Below are 21,561 nucleotides of genomic sequence, written 5' to 3'. Positions count from 1 at the left end.
GAAAAAAGATCCCTAGAGAGTGTGCTGTCTGCTTCAGTCATTGGTGATGAAATGTGGTTAATGCTGTTTTGTCATATTTAGAATCGGAGTGAGTGCCTTTCTTGCAGAGTGTGCTGAAGTGGAGGTGGGGCGGGAGACAACTGTGTGGGGTTATAAATCCGATAGCTACCATAAAAACGTCAGCAATCATTTTCAGATCTTCTCCTCACACATATTAAGCACACTGTAAAATTATATGGAAAGACTTTTTATTTTCAGAGTCAAGATAAAGAAAATGTTTGGAATTTGACAGTTCTGTGATTCCATGAGATAATTTCAATTTGGACTTTTGATATTCAGAGATTTTAAGTACACTTGGGAATTAGAAAAGAAAAGTTTAAATGCATAAAATTTATTAGTTAATCTCAGGAGAAAAGAATTTGAAAAAATAGTAACCGCTTTGGAAATAAATTGATAAAAATAAAATAAAATGCTAAGTAATTTTCTAAGCTTCGAGCCAGTGTTTTGATACTTATTCCCGATTAAGCTGGAAACCTTGTTAGTATTTTGTTGCAGTTCTCAAATGACAGTGTGAGAGTCCAGCTAACTTGTATGTTGTATAACATTGCATATCAAGGACTGACTTACTTAAAGATGCCAGAGTGAGTGCATGCTGGGATTCATTGTTTGCAAGTCTCTGAGGACTTGTTCTTTGTCTTGATGTCTCTCCTCTTGATGTCAATTATAGGTTGAGGCTCCATTCATACCAAAGTTCAGAGGCTCTGGAGATACCAGCAACTTCGATGACTATGAAGAAGAAGAAATCCGTGTCTCTATAACAGAAAAATGTGGAAAAGAATTTTGTGAATTTTAGGGAGGAAGAAGATTGTCTCGTGCTCACACTCAGTCTTTGCACGCTGTGGAGGTGGAAAGTGGAGCCGAGCCCTGCTTGGTGAAGCAGTCACCAAGTTCCTTCATTCCAGCAACTGAGTGAGGTCTTATCGTGTCATCAGTGTGTGCTCTGCACCCACCTGTGTACCAGGCACCGCTCCGCAAGCATTGTCTGTGCCATAACACGGTGTACACCACTTCCCACTGTTCGGTTGTTTTTCTCCACCCTCTACATCCTTCCCATTAACTTCTCTGACCAGAGCTCCATTTGATTTTCTTGGTGTTTCCCATGGCAGTGTTATGGCTGTGTGATATTTAAAAGGAAAGCTACGTGTTGCTTTTTATAGTTTTGAGCGATTATTTTTGCTGACCAGTGGCTTGAAGATAAACTCTCTAATAATTATTTTTATTTTGAGTAGCTCAGACTGAGTTTTGCCAAATTTTTTGAAGATGGAATGTCTTATCACCAAGGGAATTTGCATAAGTGAAGATAATAACTTTTCAGGAGTCACTGATGTGGCAGTACATTCAGAGTGGCTAGCCTAGCAGTTTGGATTCCTGGACCAGAGGATTCATTTCCCTTTGCCTTTTAATATTCTTCTCTCCATGAGAAGTTAAGTGACCAGGCAGATGCTTCATTGTCAGGAAAAGTGAGGGACGTGGCTCCTTGCCGGGCTATTTTCCTTGGTACCGACATCTCTGTGGGTCAGAAGACTTGGAAGGTTTCTAAGCCTTCCCTCTTCCATGAGGGTTTTAGCCTGTATTTTAGGAAGGCATGCCTGATAAAGTGACACATTGTGAAATTGCTCAGATAGTCCTCATGTCAGTTTCTTCAGAGAAACTTGCAAACTCAAAGGAACCTGGATTTGGATAAATACTAAGTCAACGAGAGCCTGACCCCGCTTCCAGCTTAGAGGCACTCCCTTTAAGTGAAGTTTTCTCTCTGCTTTGGTTCATAAAGGTAAGACTAGAGGAGTTGCTGTTGCTTACTGTTCTGATGTTGAGATGAGGGCACTGTTGTAACTTGGACTTTCATCCCCAGCAGTGGGAGAAGGAGATAAAGCTTAAGAAACTGCCACATTTGTATGTTAATTTTGAGGTGTGATATCTTTAGATACATCAGAATTTCTAACCTCTTTTTCTTTGTAGACAGAGTATATGATCATGCAGATACAGTTTTAATATTTGTGTTTCCTTGATTTTTTTTATACTTTTTGCCAATTGACTTCACAATGTTGCCATCATGAGAAAATTTCAAGCACTCTTGCACATTTAGTTCAGTGTTCCTTTGTGAATAAATGGCTTACCTTTTCTTTACTATTTTTTCATTGCTTTAATTTTCCCATCTCATTTTCTCTCTGTATCAGTGACCTACCTTAAATGATCAACTCGCCCAAATGGTTTAAAATATGCCATTTCATGAGCAATCTACAAGCATATAAGATTGTTTTAAGTCAAGCAAACCCTAATGTGTACATATATATAACCTCTATCTGCTTCCTTACTGGTGCAGGTAGGTCATTGACACCACTCTTGTTCATATGCACCCACCCCTCACTAAACCCTTGAAGACATTGAAAAGTCCTATCTGAAACGTTCTCTCCACCTATCTGCATGTCTTTTGGTTGTCAAGTGTTTCTGCATGGTAATGTCCCACAAAGACAAAATTATTTCAGTCAGTTCACCTGTATTTAAAAATGTGCAAGAAATATTGAAATACTCTGCTGTAGCAAGTTTTATGTAACCAAGATATATCATCGTGTTAATAAATTAAAAGCATCATTTGTACAAAATACTTTATTTAGTTTTTTTGTATTTCATTTAAACCCAAGAACATGCTAATCATTGTGGTTTATATATGCTACAAAATCTCTGGTAGCATTGTTGTATATTATTGTAAAATTACTTCAATAAATCATGGGGATGGCAATTTGATTATTACAATTTAGTTTTCAAAAATTGAACAGATTTCTATGAATCCTAAAAATATTTTTTTCTATGAAATTATTAGTAGCCAACTAGAGTCTACCCAGGTAGATGACCCCTAGACATACATTGGTTTCTGAGGGCTTCTCAGCCATTCCATTTTACTGTCTGTTTGAAGTACATGAGCAAACTGTCAGATGTGTCAAAGGGGTCTATTTCTGATTAATCAAGTACACTAAATTGGAATATTTTTAACATACCTAAAATTCCCATTTTTAGCCACAGTGTAGCCCAAAAGATTTTCTTTAAAACTTGAAATAATAAGTCAGTGGCAAAAAAAAAAAAAACCAGTATTTTACTCAAATTATATTACACAAAACAGAAGAAATGATGTTGTGGCCCAGAAAATAAAGAAATAGCATTATACAGGGAGGAGCCCTGGATTGACAGTGAAACCATACTAGAGTGATGTCAGCTGCAGACAGAAGAGCTGGACAGGTATTTTCTGGGGTCCCTTCCAATTCGCTGTGTTAGCTCAAGGTTCCCTCTTTATCTAATACTCGTAAGGGACATCATACTTTGAAGTAAGTTTCTGTACAGTGATAAATTTCTGTGTGTCCTTCCTCTTACCTCTGACAATGTTCTGAATATCCTTTGATTATCGTAAGACCTTTGTCTGTCCCATTCCTTACTCCCCCCTGATGCTAAAAAATACACCTGATATCAAACTGTCAGCCTACCAAAAAGATACCGTGGCTTATGGGTATTGCTGTCTTGTTCTTGGTATGTTCCTGTACTGATTGCCCCTTGGTCTGAAGAACCTGCTCATTGTAAGCCTGAGACTAGATGATCATCCTTCCCAACTGACTGGTTTTCTTTCCTTCTGCTTGTTGTAAGAGTCCAATGAAATCATGTATGTAAAAGCACCTTGTAAACTGTAAGCTTCCGGTGTAAGACGTAAGGTGTGTTGTTATTTCATTAATTACTTCTCTGTTTAGAGTGGAATTTCCTATGCACTACTATAGCTAGGAAATGCTGAAAATGTGTTTTTTAATTCATCAATAACCGCAAAATTAAAGTTATCTTCAAAGAATAAAAGCTGTTGAGCCTTGAATTCTATCCAAAGTCCTTCATCCTAGACCTCTTTTCTGCTGATGGTGTAGATTCCTACTTTTCAGGTTGTTGGAGTGATATTTGGGGCTGAGAGCTAAGCAGTAAAAGGTGAGTATCGGCTGTTCTATTCAAATTAGACCTTCCTTGTAACATTGCCAGGTGTCACCCGGTTGCTAAGAAGGGTTTCCACTTAGATTCCTCCTAACAGAGAAGTCCATTGGTGGGTTTGGTGCTGCGAGGGAGACCCTCATTCTCACTATGTGGTGAGCTAGGAGCTGTGCTTTGTCCTTGGGGCCACTCCAGAGCTTGCCCTTATGGTTAGACCAGTGTGGGTGGCTGCAGTGGCAGTTTGCCTAGAGAGATCAACAGTTTTAAGGGAATTGTTTTAATACCTTGCAATTTTATTTGATAGTCATTGCAAACAGTTAGAACTATTAATGCATTTGCTAATATGTTTCTTATTGTTTCTAGTGCTAATTTTTTAGTCATTATCAGGGCTTAATATAAATCCTAGTTTTCTCATTTTCTTATAAAACTCTGGGCATGTCTTTATCCTATAACTATTATTATTTGAGGTCCAGTTAACAATAAAATTTCCCTTGTGCACAAATGTTGGATGTGAAGATAAGTATTTGTTTTCATTTTAGCTTTCCTGAATATGTGCTTAGTAGTCTTTGTGCTCAGAGGGGCTCAGTTTAAATTTTGCCATGAACAAAATCCACATCATATCCCAGCAGTCAAGAGGCTGGAGCAGGAGGATCATGATTTTGAGGCTAGCCTGGGCTATGAAAGAGAGGCCTCATCTCCCAAAAGAAAAAAAATATATGTGTGTATTACATATATATGAATCCTGATTCCCAGTACCTCAGAATGTAATTATAGTTCAAAGAAAGATTTTGGGTGGGATTAATGAAAAAGCTAGGTTGTATGGATGGTGCCCAGTCCAGTACAGCTGGTAGCTCTCTGGGAAGTTAGGGCAGCAACATACCAAAGATCAGCTGAAGAGCATGGGCAACACAGCACTTTGAGCCATGAAGAGGCGTCTCTGCAGAAGTCAGTTTTGTCAGATCCAGATCTTGGACTTGTAGACTCCAAGCCAGCAGCTTGCAATGCTCTGTTAGGACAGGCTAGCAAATTAAAGCACCCACAGAACTGCACATGCCCATGCTCTGAGAGCTTTGTACAGACCTCCTAGATGGTCGGTACTTGGCCACAATTGAACTGTTTTTAAAGGTTGGGAACAGGTTCACTGTACTCAACAAGCTCAAGGTACCTTCTCTCCTGTTTCTAATCTTGTTGGAATACAGGATAGCTTTGGGACACTAAGAGTTAGAGAAACCATGGCTCACTCAAATCACTACCCACTCCCAGACAGATTTTCTCTGAGCATTAATATGAAAAGGCACAGCAAGTTCATTCCATGGAACTTAGAGTTGGCTCACCTGTTAACAGTGATGTTGGCAGTAACTCACTGGATCATCCCCTCCTGTTTTCTTTGGGAAAAGGCTAGTGTGCAGTGGGCCATGATCTTAGGGTTTTCTGTTGCTGCTCTAACGGGTCTTCAAAAGTTGAGTGACTTAAACGAAGAGGTGTATTACCTTGTAACCTCGGCTCCCTAAGATCCACAGTGAAGTTCATTGGGCTAATGCTGGGACAGAAGCAAGGCTGCTTTTCTTTCTGGGGCCTCAGAGGATTCTGTTTCCCGGCCTTTCTCCACTCCTTCCTATAGGTCACCTACTTCCCTTGACTTAAAAGACCATTTCTCTGTCTTCAAAACCAGCAACATTGGGTCATGTCCTCCCTCACACTATGTTAACTGGACCCTTCTGTTTTCCTGTCTTTTGTAAAGGCTCATGTGATAGGGCTGGTGGTCCAGGTCAGGGATGTTCTTTCCTGTGTGTACAAGGCCCAAGGTTTGATCTCCAGCACCAAGAGAGAACACTGTTGTGATCATCTGAGGTCCATCTAGCTAACTCAGGATCATGCTGCTTTGAGACCAGCTGATGAACATCCTTAAGTCCATCCACCACCTTAATTCTCTCTAAAAGAGTAAGTCTAGAAAATCAGTTTTTTCAAGATTTATTATTTTACTTCGAATTGTGTCTAAGTGTGCCTGGGGAGGCCACAGGCAGGCATTGGGTCCCATGATACTGGAGTTAACAGGTGCATTGGAGGCTACCATATGAGAGCTTGGGACCAAATTTGGATCCTTTGCAAGAGCAGCAAATGCCCCCTAGGATGAATATTTCAAAGGAATAATATGAATAAATATGATAATTTCACTCCAGGACATAGTTATCTAATTGTTCTAAAGGAGGAGGTAAAGTGGCAATAAAGAACCTAGAGAAGAAATGTCCAAGATAAAGGCTCTACTCTGAATCAAATGGCCCACAAACCATGTCTGTATTTCTAGCAGGCTTTCTAAACTTCTTAGGTAACTTGTACTCATTTTTTGTCATATGAAGTACAATTGTTTGGCTGTGTAATCTGTCTCTTCCATTCATAAATCTCCTCTGTTAAAGAGCTAGAGTGACTTCTGTTTTCCTGACTGTTGTTCATGTGGTCACAATTCCTATTAGACATTGTGTCTGATGATCAGATACCATTGTGAAGGGAAAACTTACGGTATAAAACAAAATGACTGTTCCAGATGAAAAAGTTTTCTGTGAACAGACCTTTATTAGAGACCTAACTGTATTCCAGGAAAAGGAGTCTCTGAGAAATATGAATGGAAAACAGAAAGAGACAAGAGCCTAAATATGTTTATGTGTTCTTTCGGAGTAGGACCAGACATAGCTGCAGAACTGCTTTTCAGACCTACAGGATGCATGTTGGGCAGATCCATGAGGGTGTTCAAACTTTCGTTTTCTTCTGCTGTCTCTCCCAAAACAAATGATGATGATAGCACGTTTTAAACATTTTTAAGTTCATAAATCACAATGAGAACAAACATCTCCCCAGACCATAGCTGAAGGACAGACTCACTAACATGTAGAAACCATTCTGACTACATTGAGGTCCTTACAGCCAACACAAGGAAAGGATAAGAGATGACGGAAATGGCCAATGATTCAGACAATGAAGATAATCTACTGTTGACATTCCTCGACTAAGAGACTAGTGACTGGAAATAGAAAAAGCATTCAAATTATCGTAGAAGCGTTTCTCTAAAATAAGGAAGATCTAAATCTACATATTGAAAGAGCACTCTGTTTTTCTCAGGGTAGATTGTCAGATCTTCCAGCACTAAGTCATATCTTGAGAAAGATTTTTAATTTTGACAGTTAAATTTGTATGCATATCAGTCAATCCACCGAAGCTAGCAAAGTAGCTGGGTTGGTAGAGGGTTTCCTACCTACCACTCAGAAGGCCCTAAATCTGGTCCCCAGCACTGAATAAAACCCAGCATAGTGATACACAACTGTATTCCCTACACTTGAGCAGTGGGAAGGGAAGGATCAGATGTTTAAGGTGATCCACAGCTATTTAATAAGTTCATGGCCATCCTAGAATGCATAAGACCACCCCATACAAACAAAAAAGCAGTCAAGCTACTTCAAAACAAGAGGAGGAAGGATGTTGTAGCTTAAGATGCCTCTTGATTAATGTCCAAATTATACAATGACTGCAAAGGTCCAGGACAAAATGTATGAGCCAAGAGTATTCTACCCAGCCAAGCTGCACCGCATTTAAAGGCACAAGACAGGCTCCTGTAAGGGAGCAATGGAAGATCCTTCAGTCCAAATGGAAAGAGCCTGACAGATGCAGTGATAGAAGCCAGGGTCAACATGAACCTGAGAAAAGAAAGCGCTCATTAAAGCAGGTCTGGTCACTAATTATAGAGCCCATGTGTTTCAAACCTTGGCAAACACTAATACAGCTGAAAAGAAAATTTGAAGGTCACACAGGGAGAAAGTGTGAAATGATAGGAGTCTTCGGTTTCTCCACTTAACTATGGGAGGCAGGCAGCTGCCAGTCTAAATTTGAGATGACTCTAACCCCACAAGTGTTTGTTAGGATCTTGTAAGTCTTTTGTGGGAAAGGGAATGTCATCAGTTTTGATTTCCACTTCAACTTTTTACTTGTGTTAAACTGGTTACAGTGCTAGCAAGAAGGCTCTGTAAATAAAGACACTTGCCTCATGACCTGAGTTCGATCCCCAAGAGCCACACAGTGGGAAAGAGAGAACCGGCTCCTGCCAGTTGACTTCCGACCTCCACATGTGTGCCATGGTACATATGTGACACAACACACACACACACACACACACACACACACACACACACACACACACACACACACACACACCATACACAGACAAAATACATAAATAAAGTAGCTTTAAAATTCCATTACAATTTTCATTTCAGTTTCTTCCGGCAAACTGTCTTTTGTACTATTGGAATATATAGTATAGTATATGTAGAAGGAAGTTGAATTCTTTCTAATCTACTTTCTAATATGTACAGTTTTGTAGAATTGCTACTCTCTGCTTATTCTTCAAGCTCTCTCTTCAGCCCACTCTCCCATGTGTTCAAAGAGAAGGCTACATACAGCAAGGTCACTAGTGAGCTGAAATCTGAGGCTATGTGATAGTTTCTCCTTCAAACTTGGCTGGACTGTTTGCATTCCTTATAATTTTTGCTACAAAGAGTGGGACTCTTGAGGCTCATTGATATTTAGGGAGTTGGAGGTAGACCAGAGCGCTCACTGGTTAGTGACAGACCAACCAATCTGTGCAAGGCAGCGTTGGTAAGGAAAGGGAAGCAACTGATGCATCACCCCCAGTCCACTTGCTGTGGTCTCTCCAGTGAGCTCTATCTCAATCAGAGCATGCCCCCAGCACTGTGCCTCTGCCTGCCTCTGCTGTCTGCTCAGAACTGACTGATCTCCAGCAGACACTCTGCGGGCTGACTAAAGCAGAGACCACACTGCAGGCTTGCATTTCAGAAGGGGTGGTAGACGGCTACCTCTTCTTCACAGGCCTAAGCCCCAAGGGGACTCTAATGTCTTCCAGCATCCAAGCCTCCTCTGGCTGAGAAGAGAAAAGACATGAATGACAGCCTGGAAGAACTACGTGGATGGAAAGAGGGAACCGGGGAAATAACTGATGCTCACTAACACTTCTGCGTCTTTAGAAATAACCTTCAGTGATCCATGCAGTGGGGCATGCCGAGAGTCCCAAAACTTAGGAGACTGAGGAAGACTTGTGATTTCCGAGCCAGCCTGGCCTATATCTTCCATCCCAGGGTAACCTAGTCTACAAGGCATATCCTATCTCAAAATAATAATTTTGTAAAAGTAAATATGTTCTGGGGAAAGGTGGTGGATTTGCCTAATTTCAAACTAAAGAGGTATTGTATCATTAATTGTTCCAAGCAATGTTATGCACAAGAGGATCTGGAATGTTCACTCCTCCTAAGTTCTTCTTTGGGGCTTTCTGGTTTTTCTTCCTCCCCTCTGTGACTTTTCTTCTGAGAAATCATCAAATTCTGAGAAATAAGGGTTATGAGAACAAATAATAATATATAAAGACTCAGAAAATACAAATAATAATGAGTGACAAAATTTATCTTATACTAAATTAGTCATGGGTCTCACAGAGCTGAGAGAGAGAGACAGAGAGAGAGAGAGAGAGAGAAATCATATAGAGAGAGATCACACATACCTGTGCACATGTGATTTATTATTAGAGCAACTTATGGGCTGTAGTCCAGTTAAAGAAACAATAGTTGTCTCCTGACAGAAAGGCCAAAAAGCAGGCAGTTGTTCAGTCCACAACGCTGGGTGTTTCTGCAGTCCCAATCTGGTTCTGGAGTCCTGGAGGATTCCTAGAGAGCTGCTGGTCTTCAGTCTATTTGGAATCCTGAAGAAGTTGGTTCTAATACCAGCAAAGGAATACCACAGCAACAGGAGAAAGGCACTTGCCCTGGAGAGTGAAGGCAAGAAGGCAAAGCTAAGCTTCCTTCTTCTATGTCCTTTCATGGAGGCTGCTCTGGAAAGGCAAAGCCTGCATTTAGCATGGCTCTTCCACCTAAAATGATACAATCAAGAAAATCCCTCAGACATGCCCAGCTGCTTGATTTGGGTTGATTTTAGGTGCAGTCAAGTTGACAACCAGGATTAGCCCTGCTACATACCCGACTCTGAACAGAGAAAATGGAGTCTACCTCTATTAAACCTTCATCCCCAAATACCCCCAACTGTTTGGTCAAGGGAAGAAGTAGTTTGCTTTTATGCTATTCATTTTCAACTACAACCCATAATTCAACCACAGTCTGATAAACTCAAGTTACTTTAGAAAACAGTCTCTCAGAGGTCATCCATAAGACTGAGACAAGGTACTACGGATCTTCAGATAAAAAGAAGGGACGAAGTTACACCATGTCCTTATTGCATCAAGGAAGGGGTGGCTGGACTTAGGAAGTAACTGGCCTGCAGCTCTGGCATGAGGCTGTAGCATGCTTTGAATTTCTCAGTTCATTTCTACTATGTCAGGCATCAGGTTAGTGTAGACACTAGTCTAGGTTGCATGAGACACCCCAGCTTACCCAGCCTAGCCTCCACCATCCCCTTCCCTCACAATTTTGTCCACATTAAGCTTCTGTCCCATGCAGTGATTCTCAGTCATGATAACTCTGAACACATGGCATCATCTGTTGTAATGGTAGCAACTGGTATTTAGTCACAAATAATTCAGACACCAAAGATACTGATGGATATATTTTGATTTAACATTACAGCATATTGGAGTGGTGTAACAGTCTCCCAGTCGCTTGCACTCTAATACAGTGTTGTTAGTGATCAAAGAGTGATGCCTTTGAACTCAGATACCCAGGGGTATGCATCACACATAAGATCAGCCCCATCAAGTGAGTCATGTAGATGTAACCGGCTTGTTAAATAAGAAACACAGAAGCGATTGCAGAGTTAAAAACCACGAGGTCAGAGCAAGAGCAGAAAACCTTACCCTTCACTGCTTCTGCTGTTCTTCCTCTCCGTAAGAGACCTACATCTGGGCGTCCTGTCTATTAAAAGACTTTCTGTTCTGTTTTCTCATTGGTTGTAAACCCAGCCACATGACCTCCTTGTCACTGCCTGTTTGTACAGACCTCCAGGTCTTCTATGGTTGGTATTGAGATTAAAGGCGTGTGTCTGCCATGCTGGCTGTGTCCTTGAACACACAGAGATCCACCTAGTTCTGCCTCCCAAGTGCTGGGATTAAAGGCGTGCCCCACTACAGCTCAGCTTCTCCTCTGGCTTGCTCTGACCTCAAGGCAACTTTATTGACATACAAATAAAATCACATTTCAATACAAATAAAATATCACTATAGAGTCATGCCAGGCATCAGGCATTGCTGATTTGATTGCCTGAGGCAGTTCCTGTGTTGTTCTGTGTGTCTCCTTGTTGGCTTCCTCTCATTAGACAGAACGTGGTCCTGGCAGGTAGGGGCAGATATTGGGCCTCTTTGTATCAGCCTGCCAATACCTTCCCCTAATGTGTTGATTGACTGCTCAGTTGTTGCACTGAGAAGACTCTGGACACATTGGCCCAATGAGGTGTTATAATAAGATGAGCTAAAAGAAGCCATTGGTTATGACACAGCCATGTTCTGCAACAGAAGCAGCATAAATAACATGAGCATAGATATGAAAGTCATAGCTACCTAGAATTGAAGTCTTGACCCTACCTTCTGCTGGTTCTGTCAAGTTGAGTAAGTGGCCAAGATTGTTGATCTTGTAAAAAAAATAATAATACAATTCATAATTCAGTATGTTTCCTTTCAAAGCAGCCAGAGCATCAAATGCACATCATGAGTCAAGGTTGGATGTTTCGTTCTTCCCTTTCTCCAGAAGGATGAATAGATAATGCTCCTATGAAAACGAGAGGAAAACTCAGATATTTTAAAAATCAACTACATTGGGTTGTTTTGTGTTGTTTACCTGATGTCTGCCTGCCCTCTGCTTGGGACAACAGTGAATCAGCCCTTCTCTCTTGGCTGGTCTACTAGTTTTGTGTGTTCAGCTCCCTGTGAAGACAAATATCCCTTTGTGCTGTGGCTTCTATCTTTGGAAAAATGACCAGTCTTCTCTCAGTCTAAAAGAGCAATGCTTTGTGATTTGTGTCCCATGTCTAGGTCTGGGACAATACTGCAGAAGCCTGCAACTTTGACAGGGTGCTGGCACTCCTTGGAACTACTTAATGAAAAGCCTGCCCTTGAGTGTCTTTTGCCTGTGCACTCTGAACAAGGGAATAGCTTGGGGACACCTGTGGAACACCAAGGGAGTAAGCAAACTTCAAATTTGTTCCTGTTAACTCCCCTCCGTCCTTGAAAAAAATCCCCTTAGCCAGAACTGGTGCTTTCCCTGGGTCACAGGAAAAAATCACATTACTCTGGAAAGGAGATGAGGTGGCATTTCTTGGCAGCCAATTTTGAATCCCACATCTGAAATCATTCAAAGAGCTCTGCAGCTGGCGGAAGGCAGCAACTGATTTGGAAAGAGGAATGAGAAACACGTCAAAGAGTGACACCTCCCTGGGAGTGATTTGATCGTAAATAGGACAGATACCATCTGCCTAGATGGCTTCTTATTCATTCATTTGTTCATTCAGAGATTGCACTGTGTGTGTGTGTGCTCTGTGCTGAGAAGTTGGGACACAAAATCGATGCAAAACAAAGCTGAGAACAAATAAAATCATATGAGACAGTGGTGTAAAAAAATAAAAATCACATCAGGAGAGCTCATAGCTACTGTGAAAAAACACAGGGGCAAAGCCAGAGAACAGTTTCCTGCACACAGGCACCGTCTGCTTTACTTTAAAGATGCAGAGGCTCCGGTGTTGATGGGGAAGGGCATGCCCGTTACAGAGAGTGCTCAGCACCATTGCTACGGTTACTGTTCTGCCAGAGCAGCAAGCACTGACAAAGTCTGGTTGGACAGACAGCCTTGCAGGTTGCCAGGCATAGTACATGTTAATAGTTGAATCAATGGCCATGATGAGATCATTTCCATGCGGGGGGGGGGGGGGGGGGACAGAGGGGAGGTTATAAATGGATTTCTCAAGGCCAGATATAGGAATAGATGCAGGTGTATTAGCATATATAATGTTTTGATATATTCAAGTCCATTGTTAAAATTTTGACGTTGAAGGATGTGGCAAAGAGTGAAAATTTTAAGTCCTTGCTTCTCTGAAAGAGAAAAATCTGGGAAAACTGGGTTCCCATTCTAACATAACAGCATTTAGTCAAGCTTAATCAAATTGTTGCCCTTTTAAAGGGGACTGTAGTGGGTAGCCATTCCAGCTATGACCTGGAAGTACCACCCCCTTTGAGGCTTTGGTAACTGTCACACCTACAAGGTGGAGCTGAGAGAGGATGCCTGAAGACCTGAGATCCCAATGGGCCAGCTCTCTTGGTTCCTGGATCCTGGATGCTGAAGATAGACTGAGCAGAGTTCTCCAGAGAACATCGCTGGACTGTGCTACACCTTTCCCAGACCCTGTTACCTATCCCTTCACTTGTAAGTTACCCACAAAATAAACCTCCCTTTTAACTACATGGAGTTGCCTTAATAATTAAACCAATAGTGGACATCCAACTCCACACCCCTATCCTCTCTCCTGCCTCACTGTTGGCCTATCTGTCCCCACATAGCCTAAATTTACAAAGACGGGGCAAGAAAGAAACAGCAGTAATAAGGCCCACAGTAACAGAATGGCTTCCAAGGATGCCCAAGTGCAATTCCTGGAACCTGGGATTTAGCTGATGATAAATAGCAAGAGAAAGTAAGTAGAGAGAAGATTAAGATTGTTCATCAGCCATCCTTAAAATAGAATGTCTGGGATTCTCCCAGTGAACCCAATATAATCTTTGAAGTCTTAAACTATGGAAGATGGAGGTAGAGGAGGAGGAAGAGGAGATTGACACAGCTTGGGAAGACTTGGCCCAATGTTGCTGCCTTTGAAGATAGAGAAGTAGAAGAATGTTTGAGAATGGCAGTGGAAGACAGGAAAAGACGTAGTCAGAAGCATTGTGAGACCAGCATGTTGTGAGAAATACCTGGCCAGTGATTACTGTGAAAGGAGAGAAGAGCCAGGCCTTCCCCAGAGGCTGGAAGTGATTCCCCTGGAGCCCACAGAGCAGAACTCTGTCCACCATCTTCACTTTAGCCAGTGCAGCCTTCTAGACAAAACTAAGACCACACGCTTGTTTCATTTCAAGCCACTACATATGATGTGATTTGTTCCAACACTCAAAACTTACAGAATAGTCATGGGTAGAGATTGAGAAAAACCAAGTGGTAACCTCAGATAATATATATAAAAATCAAGACATGGCCCATTTATGTGTGAATGTGTGTAAGTGTGTCTGTGTGTGTGTGTGTGTGTGTGTGTGTGTGTGTTCAAATAGAAGTGAGAGATCAACCTTCTCCAGTGTCTTTCCTCAAGAGTTGTCTACCTTGCTTTTTGAGACAAGATTCCTCACTGGATTGGAAATTGCTGATTGGATGTCCAGTGAGTCTTAGGGATCCATTTGTCTCTCCTTCCCCAGCATTGGGAATACAAGCTTGCATAGTGTGCAAACAGCAAGCACTTTAAAATAAGCCTCCACCCCCACTTGATGCCATCAATAGACAGTGGTTTTCATGTCCAGCTATGAAAGCAAACTGTAGCAGTATCCGTGATCAAACCAATGGCACGTCGTTGGAGAGAAGGATTCCCCAAGGGTCACACCAAACTACTGCACAAGATTCTGATATGCAGCCAGGTTTGGCCACTGGAGAACAAAATGGCCTGGTGGTTTATTAGTTAAATGCACACCTCATACTCCCTTAACTCTTACTCCTAAGGCTCCATGGAGCTATTTTATAGGAGAAAACCCGTTTGGTTTTTCTATTAAACAATACATTCTATTAAAACTATCTATCTACATGAGTTTTTGTCTCTGTGTAGGTAATAAACTCTTTGTGGGATGGAGGTGCTTGCTAAATATTTTCTGGCCAGATAGATTAAATGAACACTGCTACTGGAGAGCTGTAATGTTTCCCAATGCTTGCAGATTGATTTAAGCCTCTGAAAATTAAATAACTTGAGTTCTTTATGCACATTCATTTGTTGTATAACTAGGGCCCCTCTAAGGTGTCTGGAGTCTTCTGTGGCTTCTCAGATTATCAGAACCAGCAAGGATTAGCATTCAGAGGGATTCTTGAATCAGTGTGACAAACTATCTCCTTCCATAACTCCTCTCCTGAAACTACTGAAAAGTGGTCCTCTAGCCTAGGTCAAATGAAATCCATCTCACTCCAAATGTGCCTACTGCAGACAGTTTCCCCAGTTCTGAGCTAACCTCTGAGCCTGGCCTCTGGTACTAGCTGGGCACTAATCAAGGAAAAAGACTGAGCCAGCAAATAATTCGCAGAGTCATAATGTGATGTCTTCTGGGCCCTGGACATGGCGTATGATGGAGGACTGGTGTGCTTTGGAACTTGAGGAAAATCACTGAGGCCAAGGAGAAAGGACATAGTGCTTCCACAGTCCAGAGCAAGCAAAAAAAAAAAAAAAAATCCAAATATCTGTTAACATGTGGCTGGAATCCTAAGATGAACTTTCAGACACCCAAAAGAGCTTGGAATTAAGATCTGAAGGCTGAGAAGTGTCCTGCTGCCTAAGGGAATAGTGTCAGTTGACAACGGAGGAAGTAAGAAGAGTAGCTGGCAGAGCACGCCACGTGTTCTCATGCCAGTGACATGACAACTGCTACAACAGGGCTGGAAGAGCTGCAACCGAAGCCAGGCTGCAGTGGGTAATAAAATGCCTTAGAAAATCTCAGACAAGATGGAAAACTGGGTCAAGAAGCTAGAAACAACCAGGATAATGAAGGAACATTTTTTTATGTTGTCATTTTCTTGTTTCTATTTTCAGGATAAAAGAGAAATGAGAAATTACCTTATCCAAGAAAGGAAGAAATCTGAAACACAAAACAAAACAATAACAACAATGGAAGAAAGACTGGGATGAGGTGAAACAATGTGATCAATGTCAAGCCCAGGTGGGATTAATCAGTAAATATTACCAAGCACTTACCCTGGGTTAAACACTCTTCTACATGCCACACAGACGTAGTCCTTTCCTGATGCTATATAAAGTCCAGGTGTCAGTATGAATTTTATCCTCCTTAGCTGTGAATAACAGAAAAACCAACCAGCCAAAGAGAAAAAGAACTGGTCAACCCACGTATCTGAAAACCTCCAGGCATGGCTGCCTCTAACAGAAACAGTCAAGATTCTGTCAGTTTCTGTCTACCTTCCTCTCTCCTTCTCCCTCCCCTCCCTTCCTCTTTTCTTTTCCTTCCCCTCATTCTCTCTCTTCTCTAACTTCTCTCTGTTGGCTTTGTAACGAGGCAGTTCTGTTTGTACATGGACTTGCAAGGCTCCCAGGAAAGATGCTGAAGAGGCATAAAGAGTGGGTCTTTTTGCCAGAGGGTTTAGGTGACACCACGGATCCACATCTCAAGTAGCCACACACAGTGGACAGGAAACCCATTGGTGATGTAAGAATGCCTGCTCTGTGGCACTTCAGCAATGAAGAACGTGTAGGCTGCACCTCTGGGAAAAGTTCCTTGTTCTGTAGCTCATAAAGAACTGTCTTGTGGGGTTCCCACTGAATAGGGCATGTTATAGTTGACATTTGAAAGCCCACTTAGTGCTTTCATTACATTGATATATGAGTATCTTGACTCCCACAAAGAAGGAGGACACTTATGATGTTGATAAATGTGCCTGGAGTGACCACAACATAGGGGCTGGTATGTCAAGGCTTTGCCCCAAGACTATGTTATCTCCTGAAACACCTTACTACAGTCATAGGATGAATATCATGACTCTAATTAAGACCTAAATATTGCTAGAGGTCGTCAAATATGCCACCAAGGTCTGTGCAAATATTTTTCTGCTTTAAAGACCCTATACTCACGCTTCAGACACTTGGGCCTGGATACTACCCAGAGAACAGTGCCTGCATCCATCTCTGAGCCTAGAGAAAGAAACTTTGAAAAATAAGTCTGAGCTCACTGTGGATCTCAAGGGATAGAGTCCTTCTGGCTCAATTCTGCATCACCTCTTTCAGAGGCACACTGAAGGAGGCACTCAAGCAGCCCAGTGGAGGTCAAGGATTACAGAGAAAGAAAAATGTCATTCGGCTTCAAAGGGCAAGATCCAGGGCTCAGAGTCTCATTACAACACTAAAGAGGCTTAGACTCAATTCCATTGCAAATGTCACCTACTCCCTTCCTTGCTTCTACAACAGAGAACATGCAAAAATGGGGTCTCAGCAGGACTGCAAAGAACAATTTCACTTAAAAAAAAAAAAAAAAAAGCCAACAAAACTTAGTTACTCCTGTCATAAGCCCTTCCAGGGTGATGTTATTTCTCCTATTTTGTAGGGAAGAAACTGATTTACAGCAATCACTAGGCCTGGCCATATAGTTGAGGGGCCAGAAATCACCATAGACCCTTTCAGGGAGGGTGCTTTCACTGAGACACTTGAAGCCCATTTCCAGGCAAAAGCAGAGGAGATCGATCGGTGCAGGGGTCACTGGTCACTGCTATCTTGAGGTAGCTGTGTGTTCCACATCTGCATCTGTAGTCTTCTTCTCTTAAGAATCAGTCAGCACAGTCAAGGAGTTTTTTTTGTTTTTTGTTTTTTGTTTGTTTGTTTGTTTTTGTTTTGTTTGTTTGTTTGTTTGTTTTGTGAACGTTGTATAGTAAGCCAAAGGGTTCAGCATCTTTCCATGATAAGAAATTTTCTCTGGTCCCCTACCACCAGGGGAGGCCCTCCCTTAAATGAAGCCAAATATGTCATTTGCTTCCTGATTAAGTACATGCCAGGCTTTGGTGATAAAGGGTGGGAGATGGGACTTGGAAGAGCATGAGATGAATCATGATGAAGGGCACAATGCAAATGCCCATGATTAGGTCTTTCTCACTGCCCTCTTGTTTTCTGGACCACACTTCTGTCTCGGGGGAGGGGAAGAGTGGAGACTGGGAGCCCTTGAGATGATAGAGCTGCCTGGACACTGTGAGTGAGAGGACCTCCTCTGGTGTTTTCCTGCTACAGTGTTTTTTAAAAGTTAAATTTCTAGTAATTAACACTTGGGAAAGAATTTAAAACTTGAATTTTTTAAATCTTCAAATTAAAAAAAAATGGATTTCTGAACCAACTCTGCAACAAAAGACCCAATTAAAAAGCAGGCAAGAACATGGGCTATGGTGCCAAGTTTAAAATCCTCTATTCAAAGAGGCCAGGACAGATTAAATTATAACCTCTTAGAAGTCAATCACTTAATAGCAATTTAAAATCCCGAGTACTGTGTATGTAGAGTATCTATATTTGACCACAAAAAAATCAACGAATAGTCAAAATGTTATGTTTCTGAAAAATAGCATAGGACTGTAGAACAATCAGTGTGGGCTTTGCACTGTCTCAATTAGCATGTCCAATTATCTAAGCAGCAAGCTTCATTCCTTTATAGGGATGCTCTACTGGGCCTCTCTGGTCAGGTGGCCCTCACTTACCATCCATCCTATGTCTCATCCAATGCCTCATAATCAAAAGTGCCACAGATTCCTTCAGGTAGAGTTAAGGACTCCCTGCAATGTTGGATGGTTCTCACAGCGGCAGCTGGCTCCCAGGGGCATTTTGTGGGGTGGATTAAAGACTTTGCAGAACAGGCCAGTTACCAAGACTGGTTTTTGAAACAAGCAGCCAGATCGAAGAACAGCAGACAAAGCAATTAGGCAGCATTGAGGGTGGGGCAGACTAGCGGAAGAGTTCCACACGTCCGCAAGTTGAGGGAGAAGATCGGAGCCAAACCAGAGGAAATAGAGTGAGATCTAGATTTCTGTGGCCACTTCCATTTGGACCTCAGAACACAGAGTGCCAGCTGAATACTCCTGCCATCCATAAGTGTAAGAAGCATCCTCTCCAGGGCTAACTGTGCCCTGCATAGAAGAAAAACAACAAATATTCCGAAGATTCTACCCTGAAATGCATTTATATAATTTCAGTTCTCTGAAACCTTTCAGAAAATATCTCTCACTAATGTCATCAAAACAATTTTAATCAGTCAAAGTCAATATGAAATGTGGACAAGTTTAGCAAATAGAAAATTGTTCCTAAGATTGCTAAATCAACATTTGGTGATGACTAGGAAGTACTGGCCATTGAGAGCCTGAAAGAATGAATCTCTTGATTGTGGCAGATGGATGAGTTTCAAAGGGAAGGCTGAATTTGCCCATCAAATTCCTTCTGGCCCTCGGCTGTTTTGCCATGGTTGAATTAGTAATTGAATCCGTGTGGATTGTTTGCCAGGCTTGTATACTATGGGTCTTCTGAAATGAGGATTAATTTTCAGTTAATCACCCTCTTCACATTTTTTGTTATCTTTATTCTGTCTGTAGGCCTAAGACTGCAAGACAGTTGTGTAGTGTGCTGCCAATAGCACAGCTAGAGAGATGGGGCTACCCAGAAAATCACTGGTGAGTCCAAATATTGGATACTGACCATTTACAATATGGGATTTTGTTTCTGCTTTGATCTCATTGTAAGTAGCACTCCTCCATGGTCTCTGTTTCAGTTCCTGCCTCCATGGTTCAGACTGGAGTTATTTTTCTGACTTCCTTCAATGATGGGCTGTTGACTTGGGAGTTGTAAGCCAAAATAAACCCTTTCTTTCCAAGTTGCTTTTTGTCGTGGTGTTTATCACATCAGGAGAAGCTAACTGAAAGATGAAGCTGTGTGCTTTTGCATTAGCACTAACAAGTACACCAACAGGCACCTAAGCACCTACTGACTACAGTCAGATGAGAAGTTTCACAACCTTCTTTCTTTCATTTAATTTACAGTTCATCTAGCTGAAAAAATTAGAGCAATAAAAAGAACTATGTGTTAAAATTAGTTGAGAAACTTAGTTGCTGAGTTTGGATTAAGTTCATTTTAACTAAGTCCTAATATTTTGAACCCCCAAATAAGAACTAGTAATTATGCTAAGGTTCATGCTTTAAATGGCAAAGAGCTTTATATCGCCCAAATTGAAGGATGACCGTGCTCAGAGTCTCCCAATCTGCTTCTTTAACCTGGATAACACATGGCACAGGAGGCTACTTTCCCCTCTAAGTTATATGGCAACTGGATAGTCAAAGGGACCTAATCCTAAAGGTCATTCATTAACAGTATTTTGAATAAAGCTTTGGGGAGATGATTGGGCCATGAAGACATCTGCTCTCAAATGTAATAGATTAATGAATTCATGGGTCATTGCTCTTGGGCTGGCAAGGTGGCTCAATGGGTAAAAGCGATTACTCCCAAGTCTGATGACCTACTTTAGATCCCTGAAGCTCACACATAGGAGAGAAGCCAGCTGTCTTTAGACTCTACATACTCATGTACACACAAATGCACGCACTTATGCCTAAGAGCTAAATTGACTTTAGAAAATACTTATTTATTGTGGATATATTTGGAATACCTGTAGAAGCCAGAAACTAGAAAGGAGCCTTTAGAGGAAGAGAAAGTTCTTAAGGGAGGGATATAGTAGGATCCAGGTGAGAGGAGGGTACAAGGGAAATAATGTGGTGGGAAGGCTTAAGTAGGGAAATGTGATGGTATTATGTTCCCCAAAATATTGTGCACCCTAATAAACTTATCTGGGGTCAGAGAACAGACAGCCACTAGATATAGAGGCTAGAAAATGGTGGCACTCACACCTTTAATCCTAGCATTCCAGAGGCAGAGATCCATCCAGATCTCTGTGAGTTCAAGTCCACATTGGAAACAACCAGGCATGGTGATACATGCCTTTCATTACAGGAAGTGATGTCAGAAAGCAGAACAATTATAAGGTGTGAAGACCAGAAACTAGAAACATTTAGCTGGTTAAGCTTTCAGGCTTTTGAGCAACAGTTCAGCTGAGATTCATTCTGGATGAGGACTTAGAGGCTTCCAGTCTGAGGAAACAGGATCAGCTGAGGAACTGGCGAGGTGAGGTAGCTGTGGTTTGTTCTGCTTCTCTGGTCTCCCAGCATTCACCCCAATACCTGGCTTTGGGTTTGATTTCATTAATAAGATCTTTTAAGATTCTTGCTTCAGGGACAGGACTGGGAAATGAGAAAGCGAGAAGCATAGAAAAGGAAGGGATGAGCCACAGAAAATCTGTAAGAAACCCCACTCTTCCATGAGCTTCCTAGGAAATAGTTTTTAAGAGTTTGAATGGAGTTGCCTTACATTTGGGGAGGGTTGGGATTGTACTCCTCCTGAAAGCCACAGATTACCAAACAAAAATCCCAGTGCCAGATATGGGATATCTCTGCCTGAATTATTGGTCAGAGGGATCCTAATGATTACAAAATAATACAGGACTTTTCCATTGCTCTTGGCTGCCCAGAAGAATATGACAGTAAGACCCTGTTGCTAAAGACATGAAGCACAACTGTCATAGGACACAGAAAAATCGAGCTGGCATTGATCTGGAAGCCTCTAACCCACTGTCTAGCTTTCACAGAGTCAGAAGGTGCCATGCAGTGTACTGGAAGAGAAAGATAATCAACAGTCTTACCTAACTGTGGGCCAAGGCAAGCTGTAATAATGACTGCC

The 21,561-nt window shown here is 41.7% G+C and overlaps 1 protein-coding gene and 1 long non-coding RNA gene across 5 annotated transcripts in view; one reads left to right on the top strand and one right to left on the bottom strand.

The window, feature by feature from the left end:
* Prkacb (protein kinase cAMP-activated catalytic subunit beta) overlaps positions 1–3,097 on the top strand; it is a 92,575-nt gene extending 89,478 nt beyond the window's left edge. For all 4 annotated transcript variants that reach the window (XM_036189959.1, XM_036189960.1, XM_036189962.1 and 1 more), the window contains one exon: positions 728–3,097. In XM_036189959.1, the coding sequence (XP_036045852.1) occupies positions 728–853 (126 nt within the window). In that variant the 3' untranslated portion in view covers positions 854–3,097. The remainder of the gene's footprint in view (positions 1–727) is intronic.
* A 6,678-nt stretch (positions 3,098–9,775) lies between these two features.
* Positions 9,776–11,899, bottom strand: LOC118585134. Its single transcript, XR_004945149.1, has 3 exons — positions 11,856–11,899; positions 11,603–11,786; positions 9,776–9,943 (listed from the first exon to the last, which is right to left on the bottom strand). It is a non-coding gene; the product is annotated as an uncharacterized LOC118585134 (long non-coding RNA).
* Positions 11,900–21,561: the final 9,662 nt, after the last annotated feature.

The sequence above is a fragment of the Onychomys torridus genome, chromosome 6 (genome assembly GCF_903995425.1).
Source record: "Onychomys torridus chromosome 6, mOncTor1.1, whole genome shotgun sequence".
Classification (NCBI taxonomy): domain Eukaryota; kingdom Metazoa; phylum Chordata; class Mammalia; order Rodentia; family Cricetidae; genus Onychomys; species Onychomys torridus.
The sequence above is the reverse complement of the archived record's forward strand: the minus strand, read 5'-3'. Positions and strand labels throughout refer to the sequence as shown.